This window comes from Tarenaya hassleriana, unplaced genomic scaffold (genome assembly GCF_000463585.1).
Source record: "Tarenaya hassleriana unplaced genomic scaffold, ASM46358v1 Cleome179, whole genome shotgun sequence".
Taxonomy (NCBI): domain Eukaryota; kingdom Viridiplantae; phylum Streptophyta; class Magnoliopsida; order Brassicales; family Cleomaceae; genus Tarenaya; species Tarenaya hassleriana.
In genome coordinates this window covers 15,577-25,153 of record NW_010965206.1, presented here as the reverse complement: position 1 = coordinate 25,153, position 9,577 = coordinate 15,577, and the positions used below count along the sequence as shown (strand labels likewise).

General features: G+C 40.8%; 1 protein-coding gene across 1 annotated transcript; it reads right to left on the bottom strand.

Moving 5' to 3' along the window:
- Positions 1-7,098: 7,098 nt before the first annotated feature.
- LOC104810250 lies at positions 7,099-7,779 on the bottom strand. Its single transcript, XM_010536448.1, has one exon. It carries the CDS (start codon positions 7,777-7,779, stop codon positions 7,099-7,101), a length of 681 nt encoding a protein of 226 aa, XP_010534750.1.
- Between the last annotated feature and the right edge of the window lie 1,798 nt (positions 7,780-9,577).

Genomic DNA, 9,577 nt, shown 5'->3' with positions numbered 1-9,577 from the left:
CTCGAAAATTAGGAATTCACCCTATTTCGATGCGCCATCAAGCCGTCTCCTTCCAGAAACTTATCCATGCATCAAATAACATTCATAATATTATTAAACATGCACAGATCAAGCCTATCATGTAATTCTAACCATTAAAATCATGTAGGCAAGCAAGAACCAGGCTCTGATACCAGTGTTGGGTTTCGCTACGGATTCCTAGCATGCGATCATATCGATCTAGGGTTTGGTTTACTAGGTTTCATGCAGCGGAAGAATAATCTAAACCTAGTCAAACGTCACACGCAACCAAAATCATCCGTAAAACCCCGTTTAATCGTGTATATCACCGTAGGAATCGAATACTTACCTCTTTCCTGAAGATCTGAAAGTATCAATCGATCCAGGGCCTGTTTTAATCACCAAGAGCTGAAAGTAAAGCTCCTCTACACGTATCCACACCGACGGGAAGGATTCCAAACGCTCTTGGAACTGATCTGCTAGGATCTGTGAAGTGAATAGGGTTTCCAAGACTTGGGATCGAATCCCGGGAACTAGAACTTCAAAAGAAACGATTTTCTTCTGTTCTAGATTTGTCTTAGGGTTCTGTAAGTCAATCCTCTACTTAGGACGGCGTCCAACACCTCCATATAAGATTAGAAACCCTAATCCTTGTGAAAAGAGACTTTTTCCGAGTATTGACTCGGTCCGAGTCAGAACTCTGACTCGGTCGAGTCAGAACGAATCAGCCCAAACCCATTGTCAACTCTTGACTCGGCCCATTTAGTATTGACTCGGTCCGAGTCAAAACTTTGACTCGACCGAGTCAAAACATCAGCCAAGCCCAAAACACTTTCGGGGCTGACTTCCACGAGAGGGCCCATCGATATCTCTCCTATTGAGGAGGTGATAAGTCCCATATTGCATGTCTATTATCTCCATATGATTCGTGAACGTATCTGATCAACGCCGTTATAATCATCCGGTTAAAGACGACGTTTGACGCAGTCAAGACACGCCACTCCTCATATCAGATACTCTAGACATCTCAGGTCTGAGGATCCAAGAACAAACCGCTTTATGAGATTCAAGTCATGACTCTGTCCATGTGACAATCTCATGCGGGTCAACCAGTCACTCGTTCACAACGAGTACCCATGATTGTGATATGCATCCAATGCATCAATCACACCTCATGCTAGTCTTAATTCATCATTGTTCCCACAATGATAACTGACCAGGGAGTTTAGAATCATTCTATAATGATTCAAGGATGCCGAAATATAACAAACATGCCAATCATATAACGGGAATGTAATGCATTCATAAACCAATGAATCAATACAAAGTCAAAATGTCATATCACGGATCATCCTAGAGCATTACAACCAACACAAAGAGCTTGAAATCCCCATTTAGAGGCAATCGTCACGTTAGCCATGCCATCACAATCCTAATATCCATACATGTTACAGGGATCCCGAAACCCACAACGTTATCCATTGTTTATATTTTACCTAATCACATCATTCACTTTTTGTTTAATCGTTAGTTTTACGTTTTCATCATCACACACTACACTCCAAAACCAATATTTTTCTCTCTTTGGTCTAGATTTAGGATAGATTAGCATACGAGTTGTTCCTAGTCCCTGTGATCGACCCCGATACTACAACTACCGTATACTTGCGGTTAGCGGTGCAATCGGATTACAAATTTAAGATTCGGTGCGCATGCATCAGAAATTGAGTGGAGTAACGTTGAATTATCCAATATACGACAAAGAGCTCTATGCATTGGTCCGTGCTTTGCAAACATGGCAACATTACTTGTGGCCCAAGGAAATTGTGATTCATACTGATCACGAATCGTTGAAGCACTTGAAGGGTCAACACAAGCTAAACAAGAGACATGTCAAAATGGGTGGAGTTCATTGAGACATTTCCATACGTCATTCAGTACAAGCAAGGTAAGGAGAACATTGTGGCTGACACATTGTCTAGAAGGTATACCCTACTTTCGACTCTCAATGCAAAGTTATTAGGGTTTGAACACATCAAAGATTTTTATATATCTGATCATGAATTTAAAGATGTGTACAAATCATGTACCGTCTCCACACGAAAAGTACTTTAGGCAAGATAATTACTTATTTCGTGAGAATGAGTTATGTGTGCCTAATTGTTCATTGAGAGATTTGTTGGTTAGAGAGTCTCATGGTGGTGGACTGATGGGACATTTTGGAGTTGCAAAGACTTTGTCTATTTTGCAGCAACACTTCTATTGGTCACACATGAAACGAGATGTTGAAAGGATATGTGGTAGATGTGTCACATGCAAGCAGGCGAAGTCTAGAGTTCAACCCAATGATTTGTATACTCCTTTGCCCATCCCTAGTGAACCTTGGATTGACATTTCAATAGATTTTGTGTTGGGTTTGCCTAGGTCGAAACATGGTAAAGATTCCATCTATGTGGTTGTTGATCGATTTTCTAAGATGGTTCATTTATCCCATGTCACAAAACTAATGATGCATCGCATGTTGCTGATTTGTTTTCTAAGGAGATCGTGAGATTGCATGGCATGCCTAGAACCATTGTCTCTGATAGAGATACTAAGTTCTTGAGCTATTTTTGGAAAACTTTTTGGGCTAAGTTAGGGACCAAGTTGTTGTTCTCAACCACTTGTCATCCTCAAACTGATGGTCAAACAGAAGTAGTAAGTAGAACTTTGTCTACCTTGTTGCGTGCACTTATAAAAAAGAATATCAAATCCTGGGAAGACTGTTTGCCACATGTTGAGTTTGCTTACAATCGTTCTGTGCATTCTGCTACTCGATTTTCACCTTTTGAGATTGTATATGGTTTTAATCCTCTAACTCCTTTGGATTTATCACCATTACCTTTGAATGAACGTGTGAATTTAGATGGCAAGAGAAAAGCTGGATTGGTTAAACAGATTCATGAGAAGGCAAAGCACAACATTGAGAAGAGGATGAAGCAATACCAAGAGAGTGCTAACAAAGGGCGACGTCAAGTGATACTTGAACCGGGAGATTGGGTTTGGGTGCACCTTCGAAAAGAGAGATTTCCAGCCCAAAGAAAATCAAAGTTTTTACCACGGGGGGATGGTCCATTTCAAGTATTGGAGAGGATCAACAACAATGCTTACAAATTGGACCTACCAGGTGAGTACAATGTAAGTGATACATTTAACATATCTGATTTAAATCCTTTTGATGTAGATGATGATGGCGATTTGAGGACAAATCCTTTTCAAGAAGAGGGGAATGATGCGGACATCATGAACAAGACGGACATGGATGACATTGCAACGCTAATTCCCGATGGACCAATGACAAGGGCTCAGATGAAGATATTCAAAGAGACAATAAATGGACTAATCAAGAATACTGTTGGCCCAAATAATACTCAAAGTCCAACCCATGACAAAGGCCCAAGTTTCAAGCCCACAAACCTAATAAGGCTTCTAGAAAGCCCAAAGGAGGAGATGACGTAAGCGATGACATATAGAATCTACTATCTTCCAATCAAATTGCCAAAGTCAAAAGTGGAGACAATCAAATGTCAAAAGTGCCAATCAATTTTTAAAAGATATGAATGGTGGCCAATCAAGAGTCAAAAGTTTCAATCAACCATCTTTATTCAAATTTTAGCATTATTATGTTTTCTCTTTTATTCAAATTTTTCATCATTGATTTCTCTTTTGTAAGCCTATATAAGACACCTCACATCTCATTTGTAAGACACACCATTTTAAGCATAAACAAATGAGTTTTAAGAGTATTTCTCTCTAGTTCTTTGAGAACTTTCTGAACTTATCGGATTTTTCTATCTGTGGTGTTCAATCTCGGCTTATCAAGCGGAACTTCCATATCCGTTTGTGAGGCCTTCATTATACCAATGTTCGTTGTTTCATTGTGAGTATTGGGTCAAGGTCTTTATACCAAGGTTTTCTACTCCGTGTAAACTTCGGGTTGCGGTTTCACCCACCCTACATAGAGTAACCGATCTAGGGTCGTATCACAAGTTGTGCCAAATTGCCTTATTCTTGAATGTTTTGGTCAAGAATACATGGAAAAGTGCATGGACTTGGATCATCCACAAATTCAGCCCATTATCCACTTGATTTCACCCTTGGAATGCCCATAAATCAAGCCCAAAATTCAAGCCCAATAAGGAGGACGAAAATTGACATTAAATCTGGTCAAGATGACTTTCCAACTTCATTCTTGAAGATTACAAAGTCAATTTTGACTCTCTTGAAGACTACACATTCAAACATCTTTGTTTATACTTATTTATGTTAATTTTGCTAAATTTTATGTATTGTTCTCTATAAATAGAGATAAAAAATCAGATTGTAGAAACAACTTTGAAATATATTTTGAGAGGTTTCTCTTAGAGTTCTTTTAGAACTAATTTCTAAACTTATCAGATCTTCATCCGTGGCGTTCAACCTTGACTTATCAAGTATTGATTCTGCACAACACTTGTGGCGTCTTCGCTCACCCTACGTTTCTAAACCAAGTTCACTCAGGGTTTAAGACCGTTCGTCTCGAACGCTTGCTTAGGTTTCGTTTGCGAGTTGTTTAGGAGTTTAGGGAACCATCCACCGCCTATCGGAAAATCTATCGATCTTGAGATCATATCATTTGGTATCAAAGCCTAGATTTTCCTATTAGGATTATCCTTTACTCATTTTGTCCATTTTATATTCTATCTTATCTTATCTTATTTTGTCATTTCTGTTATCATTTTATTGATTTTCGACTTTTGATTTTGTTACAGTTCAAAGTGCAAAGGGAATCAACAAAAAAAAGCAAGAAAAAAGAGATCGAAGAAAAAAAATCTGAAAAAAAACTTCGAAGATTAAAAAACAAAGAGAAAAAAATACAAAAAAAAAGAGAGGAAAAAAAAAGGAAAATTCGAAGTTGATTCAAATTTGAGTCGGAGTTCAAAATTTCCATTTGAGTCGGAATTCAAAATTTTCATTTGAGTCGGAGTTCAATTTTCCGTTTTAGTCGGAGTTCAAATTTCCGTTTTTGAATCGGAGTGCAAACTTTTCGTTTGAGTCATAGTTGAAGTTTCAACTGAGTCATTTGAGTTTTGTTGTTTTGAATATTGGTTTTCATTTAGAGTCACTCTTACTCATCTTTTGACTTGGTTTAGTAAGTTGAGTTTTGAATTCCATTTTTGTATCATCTGATTGAGTTCCTTAATTAGTTTGCACAAGGATTCGTAAGAGAAGAGGGAGAGTTGAGTGATACACAAATTGAGCGAAACACTTTTCTGAGTGATTTGTGAGGTTCTCTCATCTTTCTTTTCCTTGTCTATTTCTGTTTATTCGCTGACATTTTTACTTGAAGGAAAAATTCACAATGGCGGATCAAAACAATGAGTAAAACCCAGCGGAGAGGGTTTAAACACGTTGCAAATGCAAGCATTGACGACTCATTTTGGGCGCACCATTCTTCAACGCATTGAGCCATACTTGCAACGTATGGATCAAAGAGAGGAGGAACGTGCTGTGGTGCAAAGACAACCTCGAAATATTCCCAAAAGAGCTAGAACACCACAACAAGTTTCTAGCAATGAAGAAGAAGAAGTGAGATCAGACTTTTATGAAGCTCCTCGGAGACAAGGGCGAGAAAGAAGAGCACGAGAGCGGGTTGATGATGATCTCAGCGGCATCAAACTTGAAATCACATCTTTTCATGGGAGAAATGATGTTGAAGCTTACTTGGAGTGCGAACGAAAGGTTGAGATGGTGTTTGACGTACACCACTATTCGGAACGTAAGAAAGTGAAGTTGGCAGCAGCTCGCTTTAGTGATTATGCACTTGCATGGTGGGTTCAACTTGTTACCACAAGAAGAAGAAATGGAGAGAATCCTATCGATGCTTGGAACAACATGAAAGCGGTTATGAGGCGACGTTTTGTTTCAAACCACTATCACAGAGAAGTTCTCCAACGATTGAGGCGTTTGGTGCAAGGTAACCGTAGTGTCGAAGAATATTACAAAGAGATGGAAATACTATTGATCCGAGCCAATGTTGATGAAGATAGGGAGTCAACGATGGACAAATTCATTGGAGGGTTGAATCAAGAGATCCAAGATCGTGTGGAGACTCAACATTATGTTGAGATGGAGGATTTGCTACATCGTGCGATCAAGTTCGAGAACAAAATAAAAAGAACGGGGAAAACACATCAGAAGTTTGGTTCCAACTCTTCTCATGCTTGACCAAATTTCCATAAAGAAGATAAGCAAGCTTTTGGTTCAAAAGTTGCAGCAAAACCCAAGGGCAAACCTGAAACTTCTCAGCCAAGAAAGCAAGGCATTTTTTATGCCCTTCCATCACGTACTCGAGATATTCGATGTTTTAAGTGTTTGGGCAGAGGACACTATGCAAATGAGTACCCGAATCAAAGAACTTTGGTGGTTCCTGATAACGGTGAGACACGCACGGTTGTCCAATGGAGCAAGGCTCAAGTTAGATTGGAGATTCGGTAGGCTTAGGAGCTTCTCATCGAATGATTCCAAAGAGAAAATAGTGGAGAAGTGTTCTAGGCTTATGAGCACTCATATTTCACTTCAAAGAGGATGAAAATTACGATGGATAGATGACACCACAAGGAGGGATGACAGACTCTTTGATCTCGTCACAAAGGTTTCGGCTAATGAAATTGAGAATCTTATCCAAACACTAGCTCGAAGACTCGGGTTTGCTTGATAATTTCAAGACAAAATCGAGAGAGAGATGAACAAAAAATGCTCTTTAAATAGGCAAATTCGCAGAAGAGAGGAAAAGGAAAATAGCTAGCTGATTGTCTAACAAGAAAGGAAACAATTGCTGAAAAATACTTAAAAGGAAAGAGAATTCTTCTGCAGCAATCAAACTCCAACGGCTAGTATGAATATGGCAAGAAGATGATTCTCCCATATTCTAAGGAAAAGTCTCCAAATCTGCAAAAATCCCTTGAATGATGCTTCTAACGGCTAGGCTGAGTTGGCAGATTTGAGATCAGACTTTGATGAGTTCAGGTGCTTGTTATGCTGATCAGGTGTTCCACAACAAACTCCCTAATGGCGTCTTCAGGTGTTGGACAACAAGAGCTCAAAAACGAGCAGGCTCTTGTTGCTTAATCCGCAAGCTTCTTCGGTTCTTGGATTGTCTTCAAGGGTCTTGGCCACGAACTTGTTGATTCTTGAACGCAGGCTCCGTGCTCGTTCCCTTGTGAGTGGTGGATCGGAAATGATCGGGAAGACTGGTTCATTGGTTGTCTCTCCTTGCTTGTCCTCCTCCTTGGCTCCTTTGTGCTCCTCAGCTCCTTTGTGTGTTCCATGGTTTCCTTGCTCCGCTTGCTCCTCGTTTAGCCTATTTAAGTCGATGACCTCATCATCTCCTCCTCCTTGAGAAGGTTTTGACCTCAAAACAGAATCTTCTGCATCAAAAGGAAGCAAGTAAGCTATACTGAAAGTAGAAGAGACGTTATACTCACCGGGAAGCTCCAAACGATAGGTGTTGCTGTTGATCTTCTCGATCACGCGGAATGGGTGATCTCCTCTTGGTGCTAGCTTGGATGTCCTCTTGTTTGGAAAGCGCTCATGTCTTAGATATAGCCACACCCAATCTCCCTCATTGGTAGTGATCTTCTTTCGCCCCTGGTTTGCTTGTCGTGCATATTGCTCCGTTCTCCTTGCGATATTCTCCCGAACTTTTGCATGTAGCTTCATCACACTCTCGACCTTTAGCTGCCCATCAAGGCTGACCATTTCCTTGCTTGGAATGGGCGAGAAATCCAGGGGAGTGATGGGGTAGAATCCTTAGACAACCTCAAAGGGTGAATGTTTTGTTGCCGAACGGATAGCTCGGTTGTATGCAAACTCGACATGGGGAATGGAGTCCAGCCAATTCTTCAAGTTTCTCCCTATAGCTGCTCGCAACAGCGTCCCCAAAGTGCGGTTGACACCTCCGTTTTCCCATCGGTTTGAGGATGACAAGTTGTAGAGAACAAAAGCTTTGTTCGGAATTTCCTCCACAATGTCTTCCAAAAGTAGCTCATGAACTTCGTATCTCGATCAGAAACGATGGTCTTCGGCAGCTCATGAATCCTCACGGTTTCCTTAAAGAACAGATCAACTATGTAAGAGGCGTCGTTTGTCTTTGCACAAGGAATGAAATGTGCCCTCTTTGAAAACATGTCAACAACAACAAAGATGGAATCTTTGTTCCGAATTTTTGGAAGTTCAAGAACAAAGTCCATAGAAATGTCAGTCCAAGGACAAGTAGGAATAGGTAAGGGAAGATACAAACCGTGCAGGTGTGTCTTAGACTTGGCTTGATGGCATTGAACACATCGAGCACAATGTCGTTCGACATCCCGTTTGAGATGTGGCCAGAAGAAATGGTCCTTCACTACAGAGAGTGTCTTATCCACGCCAAAATGTCCCATGATGCTCTTCCATGTGCTTCTTGAAGAATGAGATCCCTCATTGAGCATTGTGGAATGCACAATCTGCGCTCTCGGAACAAGTAATCGCCTTCCTTGTAGTATGATCCATATGCTGCTTTGTTGCACTCCTCATAGATATCTCCGAGCTCCGGATCATTGCTGTACAGGCCTTTGATATGCTCAAAGCTGAGCATCCTTGCCTCCATGGTGGTGATGAGAGTGTGTCTCCTTGATAGTGCATCCGCCACCACGTTGTCTTTGCCTCTCTTGTATTTGATCACATAGGGGAATGTCTCAATGAACTCCATCCACCTCGCATGCCTCTTCTTGAGTGTAGTCTGTCCTTTGAGATGCTTGAGGGTCTCGTGATCCGTATGTATGATGAACTCTTTCGCCAAGAGGTAGTGTTGCCACGTTTGTAATGCTCGCACCAAAGAATATAACTCCTTGTCATATGTGGGATAGTTGAGTGTTTCTCCATTTAGCTTTTCGCTAAAGTAGGCCACGGGTCGTTTCTCCTGCATCAAAACATCTCCAATACCCACACCGGATGCATCACATTCAATTTCAAATACCTTGTCAAAGTCGGGAAGGACTAAGATGGGTGCTCTCGTGAGTTACTCCTTTAATGTGTTGAATGCCTTCTCTTGTACTTCTCCCCACTCAAATGGCTTATCTTTCTTGATAATGGACGTGAGAGGGGCTGCAAGGCTGCTAAAGTCACGAACAAACCGACGGTAGAAGCTCGCCAAGCCATGGAAGCTTCGCTCATGTCCGACGGTTGTAGGAGTTGGCCAATCTCGGATTGTTTTGATCTTTTCTCCATCCACACGTCCAGCGAACTCACAACAAAACCTAAAAAGACAAACTCATTAGTGCAGAATGTGCACTTATTGAGATTAGTATAAAGTTTCTCTCTTCGGAGAGTCTCCATGACTAGCTCAAGATGTGTCACATGGTCAACAAGACATTTGCTATAAATCAAAATATCATCGAAATAAACCACAACGAATTTACCAGTGAAGGCTCGTAGGACATAATTCATGAGCCTCATGAATGTACTTGGTGCGTTGATTAAGCCGAAGGGCATGACTAACCACTCGTACAACCCATGCTTC